Genomic DNA, 21090 nt, shown 5'->3' on the forward strand with positions numbered 1-21090 from the left:
TTGAAAATTACTGCATTCAGCTTTTATTTAAAATGTTAAATAGTATATTGACCCGATTAAATTACACCCATTTAGCATAATATTTTAACTAAAATATTAATTAAATGTTCGTTATGTCACATCATTGGTGAGTCTCTCTCTGATGCCGCCATCATGTCCCCTCCGTCTTCAGAGAGAGGAGGTGGCGGTGGCAGGGAGGCCAGGTCAGAGTTCATGCTGAGAAGATCTGGAGCGAGAGGAAGGACCAACGCAGGCTGGAGATGACGGAACGAGGCTCTAAAACCTTCCCAGGCAGCTGTCTCCCTTTCTGATGCCTTCACCTGCTAACAACCACAAAGACCTGAAATGTATTTGTCCCCTTTCATCTGAGGAGTCAGAAATTATTTCAAACTGGACCTTAATAAAACATACTAAATAAGTTTTGTTGTGTTTGTTAAAATATATGAAATAAAACAATATCAAGAAGAAAGAATGTATCTGAAACTGATTTTAAAATGCCTTACAGTGAACTGCTGTTGTCTCTTGGCCTCGGCATCAGCAGCCAGACTCTGCTGCAGCTCCACGGGAAAACTGAGCTCTTCTCTGACATGAAAATCAAACAGACCATGAGGGATCTTTTTTTCTGGCTCAATTCTCTTCTGTACATTTCAAGTAAGTCAACAGTAGTGGAAAACTACTACAGAAATTAATTAACAAATATAAGCCTTACATGTCAGTTCTTTCCACCTTGACTCCCCAGCGGCAAGTGACAGAGTCCAGCGTTTTCTGAATCTGCTCTCCGATCCTCCGCCTGTGCTGCAGGATGTGACTGAAAGTATGCTGGGCGAAAACATCTCTGATGGCCGCCTGAACCAGACTCTGCAGCACAGAGGTCAGGTTGGACAGAGCTGCGCTGCACAGAGCCACATTCTCTATCTGGTAATAACACACAGCGCTCAGCTCTGGCCTCGCCAGGTCCTTCGTCACCACCTGCAAGAAGATGTGGGAAAAAGTCAGATGTTTCATTGCTACTTTTTATGTGATTATTTCTGACTGCCAAGTGTGTTGTACCATGTGAGAAGGGACCTTCAACATCCGGAGCCGAATGTCAACTTTGTGGCAGACGTCAAGAAGTGGAAGATAGAACAGGAGGCCTGAGCATAAACATCAGTGTTATAGAACATTTCTCGGAAATATGTGGCATGATTTATGACCCTAATGTGTGATCAACCATGCTTTATGCTGTTTCTGCTGATTGCTGTTATTGCTCACCAGACACTTATCCTCAAGGAGTGTACCCATAATATTTTCAAACTAAATACAAAGTGTTAGACTCTGATATGTAACCAAAGAAATGACAATAACAGTGATTTGAAAAGGAATCCATGTTTTTCATTCCACATTTTCTCACAATAGACAAAACCTTCAATACACACATTTTGGACTTTACTTGATACATCAGCAAAAGTAGTGTATAGTTATAAAATTAAAAGAAATAGGTTGACATTTTTAACAATCTAAAAAGGGTGATGCATATGCAAATTGAAACAATTCATTAACATTTGGCAACCCGTTCTACAATATATTGACAACTCTAATTGAAGAAGGTTTGATTTGATAAGATAAGATGTGATAAGACATAAGTCATAGGAAAAGGGAGGTGGATGGGACATGGGAATGTCCCCGTTCAGTTCAGCCACTTTTGTTTTGTTTTGAATTGTCATTATGGTTAAATCAGAAAAATAGGACAAAATTGTATTGGTGATGCTTTGATTTTTCATGACAATAAAACTGTTTGACAAGAAGTCTTCTGTGAGGGTGTCAAAGAGGCTGAAAAGCGCAATTGGGAGGAGTGTGTCTGCATAGATGCCATAGCAGGGAGTAAGAGTATTTTTTTTATTAATATAACACATATAACTTACATGAGTGAAGGTAGGAGTGCAGCACCTGTTTGTTTGTCAGTTTGCCTCTTTGATTTGCTGTGTTCTATTCTCTACCTTTACAACATCTCCCTCTAGTGGTCTAAGGGTAGACTGTTTGGTCAGGGGAGAAGAGCATTAGTCAGAAAAGCAACCAGGATGCCTACAGTAACTATGGAGGAGCTGCAGAGACCCTCACCTCGGGTTGGACAATCTGCCACCAGAGCCGCTCCGGCTTGTACGTTAAGAGTGGCAAAAAAAAACCTAGAAGACATCCAGTTGCAGTTTGCAACTATATGATAGGGGACACAGCTGAAGTCAGAAGTTCTTGGGCAACAAATCAATATGCAAGGTTAAAAAAAACAGATTAAAAAAACAACTAACACTGTCGCAGTAGGCGTGCCAATCTCCATTCCTATAGAGCTACTTTCCTGCAAGTCTTAGATGCATCCCTTCTTTAAAATTTATGTTCAGAGATGCTCTGTATTTTCTTGTGTTAAACTGGTAGAGACATAAAGTGTGAACACTATGTATCGTTTTCTTCATACTTCACAATTATGCAACTTTTTATTCCAAATCCCAGCAAAATGCATTGAAGTTTGTGGCCATAACAAGTTGAAAGGGAAATAAATAAGTAAAAATACAATATGTATTAGTGAAAGCAACATCAAATAGCCTTTCATCTCTTCTGATCCACATTTTGTTGAAGAATTTGGGTTTTCATAATTATTAAAACATAAAAATCTGATTTGTTCATTTATATTACAGCATGAAGAGGGATGAATTAAAATGATTTGTGCCTACCTGGTCCCTTTGGTTTCCCTCGCAATAGATGACCAAGTCTGAAAATCACAGCTCTCTCATGTTCTCGGACTACCTGGGAATCAAGATAACAGCTCTCAACTCAACACTGTTTGTACTAGAAACTAGACCACAAATACTTAAAATTTTGTGTTTTTACAGTTTAGTTTTTTTTTAACTGCATAGATGAGTTTGAATCTGAGATTCAGCTTAGATTGGATGACTACTAAGCTTTATGTAGAAAAGTAGTTGATATGTAGTTATTGGTACAAGGCAAGCTTGACGTATATAGGTTCACACAACCATCAAAAATGCATGCATGTTCTTTCCATCCACTGATGTGTTTCTTGGAGTTGTAGCTCATACTTTGACACAGAACCAGATGGAAATAGGAAGGAAGAGGAGAACCAAACTCAACGCAAACACCATCAGCAGCCACTCAAACACTCCCAGGCTCTTGCGCTTTAGACCTGCAGAAATGGATAGCGCTCTGTTCAACCACAATTTGCAGAAAGACAAACATATGCTGCAATAAAATCTTGACTTAAGATTTCAGAACTCAATCGCCTATACAAAAGCTAACATAAAAATGCTAAAAGGAAAACAAACAATTATATTCCTGTGCATTAACTCACCGTCCTGCTCCGCTGCTTCCAGCAGCCACAGGTTCTCCTCCTGGACTTTGTTTTCTCTAACACTGTCTATGTCCACCACAGTAGATTTCAGCTTAACCTCTGCCTCTTTCTCCACATCCACCTTCTCCTGGTTTGTCTCTAACTTCTCCATCTCCCTTTTCTCCTTCTTGACAGATGGAGATCCAGCGTGGTGACCTGCCTTTGGCAGTTTCTGATGATGTCGTCTTTCACGCACTGGGGCTCCACTCTCCCCTTCCTTCTTCCGTGGCGTTGTTCTGGATCTGTGGTTCGGCTTCACAGCGGGGTGCTTCTCCATATCTGCTGGAAATTCAACTGTAAAAAATGTATGAGTGACAGCTGGGGAGCTGTTTTCTTTTGATGGGTCAGTACTGCTTTCCTGACATGAAAAGAGAAGAAATATAATTTTGGACCTGGTTCAAATGGAAGTTGAAGCTCAAGTCTGAGGTGCTGCAATCTAGTGATGGGATTGGATAAGGATTGTTTGGACTGTCCAAAAGTGGGAGTTAAACAGCAGTCATAGGGGAGGGCCACTGCGAATAACACATGTTTGAAGGTGACTTATTATGCTTCTTTGAACAGATTAGGACACACCTATGGATTGTACAAAACATGCTCATTACATTTTTGCACTAAATCATTCTTACATAATGAGATTTTACCCTGTTCAGTTTAGCCTATTTTGAGCTCCTTTCAGAGTGTATATGTTTTAGGGCCTCTTGTCACTTTAAATCCAAATAAGCTGCTGCTGGTCACACTCCAAACTCAACATTCACACACATGCCTGAAAATAGCTGCAAACAGATGTGCAATTATACACTGTACATCTTTGAAAAGCAGAACTGGAGCCTCCTGCACAGTCAACAAGAATTCAGGAAATGGTTTATGGTTGATAAGCCAACAACAAAACACATATCTGTTCCAGCAGCCATTGTACAGCCAGGTGACCAAAGGTCTTCATGCTCTTTGATGGGCTGGGCTTCACTGAGGTTGCTAGGTAACAGGAAGGGCTTTGTTGGGATTGCTAGTTGAGGATCAGTGCCTGCTGATTTGTGACGTTACATTCTGAAGGTTTTTGAAATGACTCATTTTCCAGACACCAAAACATATTAATTTATTGCCAAAAAATTTGAATTTTGCATAATAGGTTCCCTTTTTTTGCAATGCTTCTTTTGCAAGAAACATTGCAAAAGATCAATTAATTGCAACAGTAAAACATTTTCATGTGGAGAAAAGAAAGAACCTCAATTATATTGTTAGTTTTCTTTTTGCATCATGGTGACTTTGCAATAATTAATGCTGTTGCATCACAGAAGGAGCTCCTATGTTGGCATCATGATTAAACCCTTTCTGGAAGACGCTTGTGTGGGTTTTCTTTAGTTTCCAAAAACTGGTGACTCTAAAAGGCTCTCAGTTTTGAATGTGTAACCATGAAGACATTTCCATGCAAGTTTTCATTTAGTTTCAGCCATGCATTTTGCGAGGGAAAACATGCGGGATTAATTAAACAGAAGCTCAGGGAGTCTCTGAGTGTTCAAACAAGGAATGTGTTGACTCAGGCCACTCAAGAAATAATCATTGCTTTGACACAGGGGAACATTCAATACCCTCCCCAGTGTGTCTTTAATTAAACAGAATATTTTGACAGGTGTCACTGCTGAACGGTAAAGTACAGTATCAGTAGAGTATATTTCTACATACCTGTCACATCTAGAGATTGACTAGTATGTCCTTTTATGGACAATAATAAAAGCTCAGTCGGAATAGATGAAGAAGATATGTGAAGATCTTGCTAACAATTCTCATTTAGACTCATTCTACTGTAACTTTGGTTGTGCTTTAGTGTGAATCTCCATCCAGTCTCAAGTCTTTTGTACCCACTAACCGGTTTTCTTCTAGAGTTCCAGTTTATCTTCACTTATTTTCCCTGTTCTTTCTGAAAAGTATCCCAACAACATAATGCAGCCACCACCATGTTTCACAGTGGGGATATGGTTTCCTGGTTATAAAGTGTTAGTTTTCCACCTATTTGCTCTTCAAATGGGACTTTACGTTTTATTTGAAAAATTCGCAGATTTGTAGATCGCACAACTGTTAGTCCTGTCAAAAGGCTCTCCCACCTAAGTAATATATTGCAGCTGCTCCAGTCAAAGGTGGGGTCTTGTCAGACTTTGAAGCTAGAGCTTGAATGGATTCTTACCAGCCGTGGTTGAAGTAGAAACTCCGCCCACTCAGCACGCCCATTGTCGCACCGGCTTCCCAATGGTGCGGAGCCAATGTCAGGATAGACGCCAGGTTTATTGACTCCTTCTTATTCCCAATCATTTTATGAATCCGAGTAGGTAGGTCAAATTTCCCATGGAGTTATAAATCAGAATTTTTATTATTATTAATTTCTTATTTGAGTTGTTTTAATACCCAACCGTATTTCTGCATGTTAGTGCAGCACCACGAGGTTGTGTTTTATGTATTTAAGCTTGGAGGGAAAGCGTTAAAGAGGAACAAAGGGAAGTTCACATTATGTTTTCTTTAAAATTCAAATGTGGTTGTCTAACTGTCTAACTTTTTTCCCCTCTTTTGGTTTTTCGTTGATTTTGCGTGATGGTAGTCTGGTTGAAATCAACAACAGGTGTTGAGATATGAATTAGCTTTAGCCCTGGACATACCTGGTTAGAAATGTTGCCATTATAGTTTGGACTTTACGTAATTTTAACTGTTTGTTTATAAATGGAGATTATAAATTAATTTAAGCATTAGAAAGAGGAGAAACGATTTATTTGAATGTGTAACCATTCTTGTGAATTTTGAGGCTAAACCTAGCGAACATGTTAGGCTACAGCCTTGACATTTTCTGACCACGGGAAGCTCCAAAATACTTTTTTCCAAATTACAACATTTTGCAGACACAATGCATTAATTCGCAATTGAGCACAATGTAGAAAAACTCCCATTTAATTTACCGCCACGATGTTGACAGAATATTATTGTCGCTAATATGCTAAAGAAAGATGGCGGACTCCTCGTTGGATTGCAGTGACTTTCTTTCTTAGCCAAGGCGAGCCGGTAACTCGTTATTTAACAATTTGGCATTGAAACTAAGTGTAGATTTACTTTCTACTTTATTGTTATATATGTTCATGTACGTAGGAGATCGTGTGGCCACATGTATTTCATTGAGATTTCTCGTATTGAAATACCAGGGAATGTTGTTGCAAGTCACGGTGAGCTCAATGTATGCCACTGCGTCAAAGTTTTCAAGTACATGCAAAATTAAAGTCAGATTTCTGAAATTAAAGTCACGACTTTAATTTTAAATTTAATGCATCATTTCTTTCACAGACGGATGTTCTGAGGATCAACGATATGTTGAATTGCTATGTAGTCAGGCTACCTTTGGTACGCCATAATGACTGTTACTACTGGCCTTTTAGTATTCCTGATATTAAAGTAGAGGCTTCCACAATCAGCAATTTTTATTCTCCAACAAAAACGAAATGTATTCATTTAGATACCAAAATGGGGGACATGTTTTGGAGTGAACAAAATGGTGCATTAGAGGAAAAAAAACAAATCCCTACAAACTGTAAAGTTTGGAGGTTTAAGTGTTATTTTATGTTTACCTGAAGTAAAATCAGATAAATAGCAAGAAAAACACAATATGTGAACATATGTTTTCAAATAACTTAAATGTGGTTTTAACATGAGACTGTTGGGGGGGGTAGCAAAGCTGAATTGTAATTCTCAACTTTTCTTTGGTCTAATCCAGACTTAAGCAGACATGAGCCAAGAGGAACTTTTAGCAAAACTGAAGAAGGATGTTCGATCCCTTCTCACTTCAGCTAAACTGGGTTTGGACCCTGACCAGCTCAGACGAGACTATGTCGCCATGTTGGGACATCCAATGCCCCTGAAAGTCCTGGGTTTCAGGAATGTTATGGATATGGTTCAGGAGATGCCAGAGGTCGTTTCTGTGAACTTCAGGGCAGATGGAAGTTTATATTTAAAGGGTAGGTACTGCTTGATGGTGTCGCCATCTTTCATTGTGGTGAATGTGCATTTAGGTTGAGGTGAAGTGTTATCTGTATCCTCTCTGATGTACTGTTTGGTTTCCATGACACTTTGTCATTTTAATATTTTTATGTTGTAGTTGTGAAGCTGTTTCATTTTAATTCTTTATTGAAGTTTATGCATTCATTTATCAACTAGGACTTCTTTCATTTTTATAAGGTTTTCTAAATAGTTTTGAATTCCTGAGTCTGAACTTAAAGTTTGAGGTTTTTAGTTCTTTCTCACTAACACATTGTTGCATTTGTTTGACTCTCCAGCTGTGAGTGATGAGAACACCCAAAGCATCCAGGAGCTAGTGGCTAAGCAGCGGATATCGAAGTCTGAGAAGATCAAGAAGTTTTCTTCTCCTCGTTACTGTCCTCGGCCTCCATTTTCACCGCTCCCAAGAAGAGGTCGTCCTCCTCCAGCCCTCCCTGCCAACCTGAGGGCACAGCTCCGCATCCTGCTCTCCCAGGTATGACTCTAAGGTAACATAACATTCACATCAATCTTTGACTTTTATTTGGAATAAAAGTGATGGGTCACCATACTAAAATGTTATACTCGATGCTGATACTGAGAAAAAGACTCAATTTAATTCAGTGGCAGCATTTTTGTAAATAATTTTCTTGTAGGCAAAAAAAAAAGTTGGTTACAACATATTGGCAAAATTAATAAGTAGGAGAGACTTCAGTCCTCATTTATAGAAATATAATTTAAAATGTTACTGTCTGGCCTGAGGAACAATACATTTTGATCTTAACAGTTTTAAACAATTTAACAGAAAATGTAATTTCATAGATTTAATGCTGTTGCTTACTACTGGAGTCTTCACGTGTTTGCATGATGTTTTTCATTGTGGTGCATGTACATTTAAGGTGAGGTGTAGTGTCATCTGTTTACATGTCTGTGGCTGTGATCCAAAGCACATGAGAGGTATGTGTGTAATTCATCTCTCTCAGGGTCCACTTAGGCTGTCCGAGCTAGAGGCCTCCTATCTGCGCTGCTATGGCTTCCCGCTCCGCATCCATAACTACGGTTTCTACTCCACCAGAGAGATGCTGGAGGCAGCAAGAGACATGATTGGAATCCAGCAAGGGAGGCTGGGCTCGGTTCTCTGTTTGAAAACTGAGGCAGAGAATTATGAACGGTCTCAAAATGTCATGAGACCGTTCATGATTCCCAGCGTACCCATGAGACCATTCAGCACACCAATTAGAACCGGACCGATAAAGCCACCATCGGTTTCCTCTCATAAGCCAATTTGCAATAATTCTGACATCAAAGTTCCTACGACGACAAAATCTCCAGGTTTGTTTTGGAAAGTTATGTATTGATAGCTCCCGGAAACTGTTTGTTGAATTTTTAACTTTTCCGTTCATAAAACACTTTGTCTGGTGAAGTCTTAGTGAATCAGAGTCCTTTGACGCCGCCTGAAACGACTTTGGAGGCTGACCACGACATGTCGCCTGGGAGTCACTCTCCGGAGCTGCTGGAGAACAGCCCTGACTCTGAACAAGCACCCTGTGAAGATGGCGCGCTGTTTCATCAAAATGTACTAAAGGTTTGTTCTCAAGAGGTTTTATTGTTGCTCCTGAACTATAACACCTTACTGTTCTGTCTTAAAGTATACCTATTATACAAAATTCATATTTTGCATGTTTTTGATCTTCCATTTGGGTCTCTACTGCTACAAAAATGTCCCATGCGCTTAAAAAAAAACAAAAAACAACTTAATAATCCCAACAGTATATATACCATTCACTACCATTCGTTGCCTAGCAACACAAGTGGAGCTCCAGCACATTTGATCAGCTGGTTTTACAGATATTTGCTGTACAATGGCTGCTGGAAAAGAAAAGACAAGTGTTTTGTTGCTGATTTGCCATTCAGGAACCACTTGCTGCCTTCTTGTTTGATGTGCAGGAGGCTCCACTAATGCTTTTCAAATATCTACAGGTGTATCTACAGTCATGCACATCTATTTGCTGGCATCTTCACGTCAATTCAAGCTTATTTGGACTTAAAGTGACAAGAGGCCCTAAAGTGGCTCATTCTGAATGGAACTCAAAACAGACTAATCAGATTCTGATTATCCAAGAATCTTTTAGTGGAAAAATGTAATGAACATGTTTTGTATAGCCCATAAACCCATCCTAACCTGTTCATCCAGCATAATAGGTAAACTTTAAGGAAGCTGAATTATTTATTAAATCTTGAAATTTTGTGGCTAATGTGAATATATTCAAAAACAAATATTGTAAAAAGTGTAAGACCGGCATGTGTATTTTAGATGCATGTGAGGCATTGAGGTTGAAATCAGTCAAGTAGTCATTTTTATATGTGGTGGCAGAAATGCAAGAATGGTCATGATTAACATATTTGTTTAGGAACTACACTGCAGTCTCAATGTCCATAACTGAGTTGTTTTGTTTCCTGATGTAGTGTTTTTCTTTTTTCATATCTTTATTAGCTTGAGGAGGAGCTCCAACATCAGCTCTTGGAGAACAGTGTTGCTGGCACCGTTAGTCAAGAGCTGAAGGACAAGCTGCGAAAGGTCAGACTTCACACCAGTTTATACACACTTTCCTGGAAGCTGACATGCTTTGGCAAAGAGGCACTGTGTGGATGTCTCCCACCTGCCATCATGGTTCGTTTGTTTACAGCAGCACAAACTGCAAAGAGCGAGATGACGTGGAGCATAAATCAGGAGCTGCAATTTAAAACCGTTTCCCTCAACCCGTCACATCCGTCTGCCTCTCTGACGTACACAAAGCCAACAAAACAAAAGCTCCAACATTTTCACACAAAGTTAATCACCTTGAATAAACTTGGATTTCAACCAGAAAACTTTTAGAATTTTTGAATTAAAAAAAAAATTATAATCAATTGAAATGTATATTGTTTATTTACATAGAGAAATTAATTCAAATTAAAAAAATCTTTATTGATCCCATAGAGAAATTACATTACTAATTATTAAGAAGTAAGTATTTAAAAAGATTATTGTTTATATCTTATTGAATTCATCATAGCCATTATAGTATAATTTAAAATAAGGAACAAGTTATGTTTTTAGAGAGGGAGTGGGATTAAATAAGTTTGTACTTCAAACTCCTTTTAAATATGTAAATTATAATAATGTTTTATCTTCTTTATAGTCTTGTTTTTGTGTTGCAGTGTTTTATTAATATCTAGTGGGGAATTAATTCCTAATGCTCTTCATATTTGAAATAAAATAACATTTTATGGTGACAAGACTAACAAATTCATAACAATCTACAGGTTGTTGGTGAGTCGAGTGCCGGAATATCAGTTCACGATCTTCCTGCCGAGTACAAGGTAAATTAAATGAATATTATTTTTTCTAATATTAGAAATGTGTATGCATTGTATAAAATACACATTCACATTGAATTAGGCTAAAGTTCTCATGTTTTATGCCTGTTAAGATTATAAGATATTCTCTTGTTCATGTTATGTTTATATTTTAATCTCTTTTGACGTTTTGTCCTCCATCAGAGGCTTTTTGGAGAAGACTTGCCATATTTACAGTGGGGCTTCCTCAGTGTAACTGAACTTGTTGGTGCCCTGGGTGACATTTTCCACCTAAGATCAGCAGAGGACAACAGTGGAAACAGCTGGATGGTGGTGGACTTAAGGGATCGTGACAACATGGAACCAGGTGCGTTTGCTCACTTATGACTCCTAAATTATTTAACAAACAAATCACATAGTAAACGTGGAGATTCTTTTTTTTTTTTTAGGTCTGCCCTGCCTTTTTTATGTGACTATATATAAACAGTTCAATGTGCTTACATTGTACTAGACTTCGACAATTAAATAAGAAATGTGATGCAGAAAATCCAACATGAATTCAAGAGATTATCAGATCATCTACCTAAATACACTAAAGCATATTTCCCTAAACTTTCTGATATTGACTTAAAACAAATGGGTTTATATAGCATCCTGTTTGTTCATGCATTTTACAGCCTGAAAAAAAAAATTGTCCATCTGTGATGAAAACAGCTAAGCTGAGCCAATCACTTAGATTTACAAATTGTTTTTTATTGTGGCTAAAGGATGAATTTAACACTTTTTTCCGATTATAGACAGTGTGTTGGGTAACGTATCTTATTTTCACCAGACTAGAAATAACCTTAATATTGAACAGTGTCTTTGATTCAAGAGAAAACGGGAGTTGTCTTTATTTTTCCAGGTTTTGAGGAAATTGATGGAAGTACTGACGTTAACATACCAGGGAAGAGCTACTATTTCACCTTGGAAGAGTCTCTGTGGGAAAACGGAAGCGAGACCGTCGCATCTGATGACGAGAATAATGAGTTGGAGTTTTGTAGTCAGTCCAACATTCAAGAAATGGTAAGACGACACGAAGAAAAACAATAAGGAGCAGCAATATGGAGTGCTGCACTGTATCACTTGTTACACTTTGTCAGTAAAAGTGACAGTAAACCTGCATTTCCTCATGTTATGTTATAATCAATACATCAACACTTCTAAGAAAAGTTGCGTTTAAGTAATTTACACTTGCATGTAAATCATTTAATATTTAGAGCTCCGCTGCTACATTCTTCTGACTCTGCTCACCTAAGTCTGTCATCATGCAGACGCCTGAGATGTACCCGGCCATGCAGGTGCACAGCAGGTCGCCCCTTCCGCTGGACGCCATGCAGAATGAGCGTCTCAACCCGCCGACCCGCCACCGGGCTCGAGAGTTGGTGGAAGTCCTGGTGGAGCAGGTGGAGTCGCCAGGATCTTTCTACATCCGGTTCAGTGAGACGGAGGAGGCGCGCGCTTTGGAGAGTTTAATGTTTGACATGAGGTGGTGGCAACTTAAACTCTGGTGGAGAAGATTCACAGAGAGTTATTTCGGCTATTCAATCCCCCCCCCCATTAGTGGTGTGTAAAGTTAAAAAGTTTAATACGCGACATCATTCTCCTGTCTCTTAGACGTTGTTACACCTGTCCTGAAGTGTCGGAGCGGTACCAGCTTCTGGAGCCATTTGTTCGGCAGGGTCAGGTCTGCTGTGTGTCGCCCAATGCAATATGGTTCTACCGAGTCGTGATCCACAAAGTTCTAAACTCCACTCATGTTGAGGTGTTTTACGTCGACTTCGGTGATGTAACGTTGGTCCCGATCGCCAGCCTAAAGTTCCTCAAGTACGTATACCATCAGGCTCTGGTGCACAAATGTTTATTTATTGTGTTTTCAGTTTTCTTTTCCTCTGTTGTTTCTCTCTTTTACAGGTCCAGTTTTTCTGTTCTTCCAGCACAAGCGGTTCCTTCAATACTCGCTGGAATCCAGCCAGCTTCAGTAAGTTTAAGTGAAACAGGATGGTATGTTTTGTTTTCCAAAAACAAGATGCAAAAGTGGCAAACACTTTTCATGTATTTGCATGTTTTATCTATTTCAATGATGAGATGCATAAAAAAGGTGGATTATAACAAAGATGGACGGAAAAATAAATGTTTTCTAACCTGTGGGATGAATTTTTCAGCTTCCTTCACTCAGATACTGCTAAACAAAATCCAGTGCAGCCACTTGCTTAGTTAATAAAGGTCACATGTAGGTTATTGGACCTCGGTATAAATGCAACTTTGTCCTTTACAGACAAACATGATGCTGTTTGTAGAGAACAAACATCATCATGAGGAGCAAGGGACACAGCAGACAGCTCACAGATAAGTTTGACTGTGACTGTAAGAAGTATTCACCCCCTTGGCCTGAAAATAGAAAAGGAATCGTCATTCTCACCCTGAATAAACACTTTTCAGGCTCCACAAAAAAGGGAAAAGTTAAAGTTAAATTTGTATTTACTGACAGCATAAAAGGATGTTTAAATTTAAGACTTTTTTAGGAGGAAATGTTGATGTTTTCTGACGTCCTCGGCTGTTTCTGGTTCACTGCAGGATACCTGGACTGCAGAAGCCACAGCTTCCTTTCGGAGGCTGTGCTCTGATCAGACCCTGGTGGGCGCGTTGGACTGCTACACTGGAGCAGTGCTGCAGCTATTCCTGTGTGATACACACACCGATCAGGACATCTACATACACACAGCCCTCATTAACCAAGGCCACGGCATCGCCTGCGATCCTGCAACTGCTGCAGCAGTAAGTCTTCCTGAATAATCCTTCCTTTCTCGTATCATATGTTCCTCCCTTGTGCTCTTCTTTCCTTCCTTTTTGTGTCCTTCCCTCCATTTTAATAACATTTTTACCCCCTTCATTCCCTTTTTTCCTTCAAATAAGACATTACTAACTTGCAAGTAACTTTTTAACAAGATATAACATCTTGTTTGAAGTAAATTGGGAATATTTATAATCAACATTAACCAAATGTCTTATTTCACTTATGACAAGAAATGTTTCCCATGTTATCAGTGTGTCAGTGGAATTGGTACTTTTTCATAAATATTAAGGAATTATTGACTTAAAACAACCTCCTATATCTTGATGGAGGTTGTTACTACAACTAACTTACTTGTAAGTTAGTTTTTGTATTTCAAGTATTTACGCTGGAAACTAGATTGAAAATACTTGCAAAGTTTGTGTTATTTTAAAGTGTTGTTGTTCGTGCCTTGTTGGTTTCTTTTTGTTTTTTGTCTTTTGTTGCTCATCTCCTTCCTTCCATCCTGTCCTTTATTCCTGCCTCTGGGTGGTTTTTGCAGGTGGCGTATTTAAAGCCTGACCACTACAGAAATATATCCCATAATATATGGGAGATGTATATGGGAGATGTTGTTGCTGTGAACTTCTGTGCTTAAACTTTGAAATGGTTAGAAGACAGAATTCTGGAGTTTAGAGTTGGTAAAATAACTCTGGAATAGACAGGAAAATGTATTTGAGATTAAATGGAAAACGGTAAAGATTTTAAATCAACTTGTTGATTTTATTTTGAAGCTGCACCAGAAACATATCTGTTTGTCCAGTACTGTGGAACATCTCACACTGCAGTATGATGTGTCGCTATGAGTCAATATAAATTATATGCTGTGTTTGAGTCCAGGTTGTGAGTTTTTGCCTTGTTTTCTCTGCTCAGCTGTGTCCCAAAGTCACACCAGTGAGTCTGTACATGGGAGAAGGAATGGTTGAGCTGCCAGAGATTGACGAGGAGCTGATTTTGTCTCTTAAATCAGGAGACGGTTCTGGAAAGTGCAAGGTAGTCCAAACGCATTAATGTCATATTATTCAAAACCCCATTAATTAGAGCTTGGCAAAGTCTTGATCCTAATCTTAAGGATAGTCATAATTTTAAATACAAATATAAAAGATTAAACTGCCTCTTGAGAAGATAAATATGAGTTCATGTTTTTGTCTTTACTTCTCCAAAAACACATTTTTTAGTTTTGTGGAAGAACAACAAATTGTAAGTAATTAAGAGAAAATGTTGCATTCCTCCATGAAAGGCAGGTTTTTCTCTGTGTGCGTCTACAGTATTAATATCTTACAAATTAATATCTACACATGGAATCGGTTTCAGAAAAGTTTTCACTCATATGAACTCACACAAATCCGCGTTGTTTTAAACATGCCAAACACAGAAGCAATCATATTGCTACAAAACAACCACTACTTCCTGTTTAAACACGGAGCCTGAAAGCTCTTTTATATGGCCTGATGTATAAGTTGAGCCACTTTTAAGTAGCGTAGTAAGATATGAATTAAAACACAAGACAATGTTGATTGGAAACCATGTCAAAGCAAGTATGGGAATAGATTAGCGCATTATTTGTTGCAGACTCCTTGATTGGAGTTTTTAATAATTTTTAGAGATATTATACAGTTTTTGTGTGGCTGAAAGGCTAAAATACAAGAAGTATTCTTTTTCCCAGATATCCTGTTATGTTGGCCAGCATGTGCTCGGTTCCTGGGAGTGACTGGAAGAAATAAATATCCGAAATGCAGCTCATAACTATTGCTACGTATTGATCGCTTTGAGATAGAAGGGTTTTTATTTTAATTAAGAAGAATATAATTCAGCTTTCCACATGTGTAGCTGTGATCGACTCTCAAAGAAATGGGAGTAATGTTTCTGCACAATCAGAAAACGCTCAATAATCCGACTTTTTGGCTGACATGTCCTCGACTCTTTTCTGATTTCTCCTCTTACTTCGGTTTTCACACGCAGTCTCTGAGTGTGGCTGTGCAGCTTTTGTTCCCCGCTGTCCGTCGCTCTTATCTTGCCAGCCATGCAGTCAGGGCTGCTGGCCCAGAGCACCACAAGTGCACACATGAACACAGCCATTGTGTGCTGTTGGATGAAACACACACATCTGACTGAAGGAGGAGCTGCTGCCCAATACTGCTTAATGTACAGTCGCACTGTCGGAAGGTCACAGCTGGGTGCTGGACTGTAAATAAGATGGCAGCCAATCAGTGAGCTGTTTAATGGATATTGGATTGTAAGACTGTCTCCCCATCTGTTAATGTGGGTGTGTTGTTAAAATAAACATGCAAGGAATGACTCTTTACATCAGTGTTTTTCAACCGCGGCTCACTAGTGTGCCGTGGAAATTATTCAATTTCACCTACGGTACCGTATTTTCCGGACTGTAAGCTGCTACTTTTCTCCTAAACTTTGAACCATGCGGATTGTAGCCCGGTGCGGCTTTTCTGTGTATTTTTCTTCAACCACCAGGGGGCTCTCCAGCAGGAAGTGAATCATTAGAAGTCAAAATTGTAGATCAAAGAAGAACGCGTTAGTTTTCATTTAGAACAACCACATGCTAGCAGCAGGCACGACGGAGAAATGTTTTCAAACTCATATGATGCAGCTTTTAAGTTGAGGGCTGTCGATCTGGCACTACAGGAGGGAAATAAAGCCGCTGCACTTAAGCTCGGCATGAACGAAACCATGGTTAGTAGTGGCTAGCAGCGTAATCATGTATTTTTCTGACCACTAGATGGCAGTAGGTACAGAGCATTTTACATTAAAACAAGATAATTAGTGAGCCATGAATGTTACAGGTAGCGGTGAGAGCATCGTATCTAGCAAGACTGTGATGACAGTGTTTAACTTCCAGCCTGGAGACAGTGAAGTCTCCAGGCTGGAGACAGTGAAGTCTCCAGGCTGGAGACAGTGAAGTCTCCAGGCTGGAGACAGTGAAGTCTCCAGCCTGGAAGTTAAACACAAAATGTTCTTGTTGCAAAGCAAAAGATTTAAATGCACCAATTCTGCGTAAATTGTTCACATAGATAATAATAATAATAATAATATATATATTCTTCTCAATATATGTTCTTCTCAAATAACCCACATAAATCCTTACATTGGCTGCCACTCAGAATATATTTTTGTGAAAACAATTTTTCTGCAGAACTAATATTAGAGTCTGAGCTTTAGACGCATCATCTGACTAAATGTCCTGGTGTTGCATATGTTTCCTTTCTGACTTGAATCGCTTACTGGTCGTCTAAATGCTTCTGCATGCAAATAAACAACTTTTTATTTTTATTATTATAAAGTATTCTCAACCAAATAGTTAATTGGCTGTAATCGAGCTGGTTCGCAGTGATGATGTTTCACAAGCAACAAAAGTCAGTTGAACTAAAATCCTGATCCCAGTTCTGTGTATTAAGAATTATAATTTAAACTAATTTAAATGTGATTAATTTTTGCTGCTTAGGTTGATGATGTTGATGATGATGAGATGCCGCCTCTGGAGCTGATTGAGGACAGTGAATTCATCCCTCATATTCAGGTATGATAACCGCTTCTTTCATTGTAAAGTGTGTTTTGATTTGACTGTTTGTTTCTGCACTAATAAAAGTCAGAAAATCAGAAACCTAAATAATTTAAAATCTGTAGCTTAGGAGTTTCATGGTAAGACAAGAGAGGAGAGTATGATTTCCTCTCCAGTGTTTGTTTATGGGTAAAGAAAATTCTGCATAATTCTTATGTTGCTTGTTTTGTTGGGTTTTTTATGCTGATGGATCAGCAGAAATAATAATGTCAGCGTCTGAACTGAGAACGGAGGAGTTCAGGTCTTGTAGAGTGAAAGAAAAGCAGCTGTGCTGCATGCTGAGAGTGATGTGTGTCATTGTAAAACTAATGATCTGAACGGACGGCTGTAGTTTTTGCTTTGCCTCATTGAATGTGACTTTATGTTCTCCTTATAGTTATTGTCAGAATATTCTGTAAATAAAGGGCTTTGTTGAAAATATCACCCTTAGCTGGACAGGCGATATACCACAGGATAGAAACTGAACTCTACTTCTGCTTTCTTGTTTTTCTTTAAGTTTCAGTGTGAAATGGGTTTATTTCATCTTATTATAAATTAAAACGCCTTTAATTAGATTTTTATTTTGTATTTTGCCCTTTCGGGAAGTTATATCAATTACTGAGCTTCAAACTGCATGTTGTGTATTTTGAAAGGTTACAGAGCTGACCCCATGCAGCGGCCTCCTAATGGACCAAACGCCGCCCTGCAGTGATCAAGGCGCGGCCTTTACTGATGAATTGACGTTACAGACGTCTGCTCCTCTGGCGCCTCCAGACCTGATCCAGACCAGGAATACCACCGCTGCTGCCGCTCTCTGCCAAACTGAAGCTAATGTGACAAAAACATGATTTTTATTCACTTTACCAAGAAAGAACACCTTAAATTCGAGAAATACAAATACCTTCAGGTTATATTTATGTATTTATTTTTTCTTGGCTCTTTAGGAAGTGGCCATGGCTTCTCCACCCACTACGCCCAGCTCTGACTCCAGCTCCTCCTCTGTTCAAGAGGAGCTGAATCAACCAGCGAAGGTCTTGACCAGCTTGTTTACTGAACCGTCTTCGATTTTGAAGAGACTGAACCAGGGCTGCACTATAGGTACAACACACACTTCGGTGATGTTTGATAATCACCATAAAATAACTCTAGGAAGCCTGATTAGAGCTAAAAGGAGCCGCCTTTCTGACAGCAGAGGCTTTGCTTTAATAAACGTGAAGCCTCTAATGATGACTCACGTACACATCTCGGTGTTTTCGCTGTCCTTTTTCTTCGCCAAACTAATTTTCCAACATCAATGCAGTGACCTTCATTAACCTGCCCATGCGTATTCATTCACTTCTCCTCTTTTACTCTAGAGAAAAGCCTTTAATGAAATTAGAGCGTGTCCATGGATGCAGAAAGGGCGTATTGATTTCTGTCCTGCTGCTCCCAGTGGTGGATGTACCTGCAGTGAGAACCTGACACAGATCCAATTAGACCTGTTACCAGAGCTATTTGACCCAACAAGCTGCTTTCATTGCTTTTGCTGTGATATTGATACAGTGCTTCTCCCAACGCCTTCTACTTGCATCATCTTAATGGGAGGATAAGCGGGGGAGACAAACTGTAGCAATGCAGTTTGTCCATCAAATAAAGATAGAAACATTTGATAGTGATGTGAGGGAGTACATGAAAGATTACTGGATTCTGCATGGTTTATGTTTCCCAGGATACCAGAGACTTACAGCTGAAAGACCTGATATTGTAGACTCTGAAAACGTAGATCTATAAAAATGTCATTAAGGCGTTTGTGCTTTAGAAGATAAAAGGAAAAATGGCCGTAGAGGAGAAAATGTCTGCCAAAAACTCAGAAATCTTCAGATTAACACTCATGTACAAGCATAAAGCTGAAAATTCTAAAAGTTGTACATTTGTAAGAAAAGAAATTACAATAATCTACAATTACTGTAATTGTGGATTATTAATTGTGTAAGAAGTCAACATATGCTTTTGAAAATGTCCAGCTTCATCTCCTGTATTTATCACTCATTGTCAGTCGTCACAAACGTCTGACTATATTTTCAGTAAATATTTTTTTTTTTATATCACAAATTTATGCCCTTAAACATTGAAATTTTTAATTTCTTGCAAATTTACAACATCAGAAAATATCCAAGTCTTTTCCTGTGAAATTTATTTCAACATATGAGTTTTTTTTTTGGTGGAAATTTTCTTCTCCGTGGCGAATATTTTTTTTCTTTTATCTACAAGAGACCTAACATTTTTATTTTGACATGAGTGTCAAGGATTATTGTTTGTGTTGAGTTTGACAGCTTTATACATATTTTGTCCAGACTTATGGCTCCGGCTCACATTTTTTCACACAAAAAATGTTTAAGTTCTGGACCAAATCTGGCACAGAAGGCATAAAAACTCTTCACATATGAATGTAAATGTCAAAGATTAAGTTTAACACAAGTTTCCTAAATGAATTGTAATTTGCACACCAAGAAGGATCATATGGTTTTTAATTTGTTTTTGTTCTTTCTGCTTCAACATGTGACCTTTCAAAGTTGATATGCTTTGGGAAAACCTGCAGGACACTTGGATCTTGGGAAATTTATTAAATAAAATGCACAAATTACAAAATTCAAATTGTGAGATTTGGCCCACATTTTCAGCATAATATTCCTGGGTTTTTGTTGATGCCGAATGCTATTCGATCCAGATCTTGAGAAAGGTGAAGCTATACTTCATATACAACACACCACCACAATATATGAAGACATAAGTACTTTCTGAGAGTCTGGTTATAATTTACAGTGGGGTATTTGTTATTTTGCAGGCATTTATAGCTAATGTAAAAAATTAAATGTATAAAACTGCAGATCTTAACTGGTAACTAATTGTTTTTCTAGGCTCACAAATGTCTCCGCTCCTTGTGCGAAACTCTGGCATCCCGTTTCCCGTCTTCGGGGCCAGGTAGGCTCCGACTCCGACATCTGAACAACTTTCAGACCAGATGAATAAAAATCACGACCGAGATGATGGTTAGCTAATTATTGCGTCACAGAAGTCTTGAGTTGTCTAATAGATTTGAACATTTTTACTAGTGGATTTTTGTTTAAATGTAGATTAGTGAAGCTGTTAAATTATGTTTGATTGTCGTATTTGCTGCTGTTTTCTAACAGTTAAGCTGAACAGTACGTCATATTTGTTTATCTTTTTATGAGTGCAAATAACTTTACAAAGGCTTCTTGTTTTACATAAGATGATACTTTTATTTTCTAGAGTAATACTGCTGTTTAGGGTAAAGTTATAACAGTTCAGACTTCTGTTGAAAATGAAAGTCATGTAATATGGAATTTGTTTTGGAAAATAAATGTTATTGATGGAACATCTTATTTTATTTGATGTTTAAATCAGATATGTTTCTAATGTTTTACCTCATGTTGATATAAATGTGATGTTTTCCATTAAAACAAAACTTTTTACAACATATTCTGTTAATTTAGCACCTGATTTTATTTCAAGTTCAATGGTAATTTTTGAATGTTTCCAATCAACTATATAAGCTCATGCCCACCAGGGGGAGCAGTTCTGTTTTCAGTCTCACAACCGATTATTTAAAGTGATTTTAATTTCATATATCCCTAATCTGTTGTAAGGAAATGTCGTCATGTGATTCTAATAAATTACATCTCAGCATCAAATCATTCATAGACATTTTGGTTTGACCAGGTATTTTTTTTGTAGGTCAAAACTGGAGAGTCTTTTAAGACACATTTCAATTTAGAGAAAAAAAATTTTGTTCTTCAACATTTGTACTGAAGTTTAGCACTTTGCCATCAGTATAACAAAGATATGCACTGTTAACCAAGCATTGTATCATACACCATTGGTCTGTTTGGTGTGGCTGCAGAAGGCTGAGGCTTGGTAAGATGGAGACTCTGTAAACCTTGTTAA

At 38.4% G+C, this 21090-nt stretch overlaps 2 protein-coding genes across 6 annotated transcripts; one reads left to right on the forward strand and one right to left on the reverse strand.

The window, feature by feature from the left end:
* Positions 1–17: 17 nt before the first annotated feature.
* Positions 18–3785, reverse strand: nphs2 (NPHS2 stomatin family member, podocin). Of its 2 annotated transcripts, none has more exons than XM_007540670.2 (7): positions 3335–3785; positions 3066–3169; positions 2703–2775; positions 1051–1133; positions 710–969; positions 504–582; positions 18–320 (listed from the first exon to the last, which is right to left on the reverse strand). In XM_007540670.2, the coding sequence occupies exons 1-7, from the start codon at positions 3648–3650 to the stop codon at positions 117–119; spliced, it is 1119 nt and encodes a 372-aa protein (XP_007540732.1). In that variant the 5' UTR covers positions 3651–3785; the 3' UTR covers positions 18–116. The 2 variants fall into 2 exon arrangements, with proteins under 2 accessions (XP_007540732.1, XP_016520660.1); XM_016665174.1 differs by having other exon boundaries at positions 18–323.
* A 1754-nt stretch (positions 3786–5539) lies between these two features.
* tdrd5 (tudor domain containing 5) lies at positions 5540–20835 on the forward strand. 4 transcript variants are annotated; one of them, XM_016665169.1, is made up of 18 exons: positions 5541–5694; positions 7119–7359; positions 7678–7874; positions 8362–8710; positions 8803–8963; positions 9873–9956; positions 10685–10741; positions 10922–11084; positions 11622–11782; positions 12031–12245; positions 12374–12583; positions 12671–12737; positions 13334–13534; positions 14463–14582; positions 17050–17124; positions 17799–17978; positions 18090–18243; positions 20043–20835. In XM_016665169.1, the coding sequence occupies exons 2-18, from the start codon at positions 7131–7133 to the stop codon at positions 20108–20110; spliced, it is 2691 nt and encodes an 896-aa protein (XP_016520655.1). In that variant the 5' UTR covers positions 5541–5694; positions 7119–7130; the 3' UTR covers positions 20111–20835. The 4 variants fall into 4 exon arrangements, with proteins under 4 accessions (XP_016520658.1, XP_016520655.1, XP_016520656.1 ...); XM_016665170.1 differs by lacking the exon at positions 5541–5694 and adding an exon at positions 5722–5859; XM_016665171.1 differs by lacking the exon at positions 5541–5694 and adding an exon at positions 6392–6415.
* The last annotated feature ends 255 nt before the right edge of the window (positions 20836–21090 follow it).

This window comes from Poecilia formosa, unplaced genomic scaffold, assembly GCF_000485575.1.
Source record: "Poecilia formosa unplaced genomic scaffold, Poecilia_formosa-5.1.2 Scaffold553, whole genome shotgun sequence".
Classification (NCBI taxonomy): Eukaryota; Metazoa; Chordata; class Actinopteri; order Cyprinodontiformes; family Poeciliidae; genus Poecilia; species Poecilia formosa.

Excerpts from the sequence above, each read along its gene's own strand:
- tdrd5 (XM_016665169.1), top strand. The coding sequence starts at position 7,131 with ATGAGCCAAGAGGAACTTTTAGCAAAACTGAAGAAGGATGTTCGATCC. Across the intron at positions 7,360-7,677 it reads TGGAAGTTTATATTTAAAGG|CTGTGAGTGATGAGAACACC; the intron begins GTAGGTACTGCT and ends TTGACTCTCCAG. Across the intron at positions 7,875-8,361 it reads TCCGCATCCTGCTCTCCCAG|GGTCCACTTAGGCTGTCCGA; the intron begins GTATGACTCTAA and ends CATCTCTCTCAG.
- nphs2 (XM_016665174.1), bottom strand. The coding sequence starts at position 3,650 with ATGGAGAAGCACCCCGCTGTGAAGCCGAACCACAGATCCAGAACAACG. Across the intron at positions 2,776-3,065 it reads CCATCTGGTTCTGTGTCAAA|GTAGTCCGAGAACATGAGAG; the intron begins GTATGAGCTACA and ends CTTGATTCCCAG. Across the intron at positions 1,134-2,702 it reads AGGGAAACCAAAGGGACCAG|GCCTCCTGTTCTATCTTCCA; the intron begins GTAGGCACAAAT and ends GTTTATGCTCAG.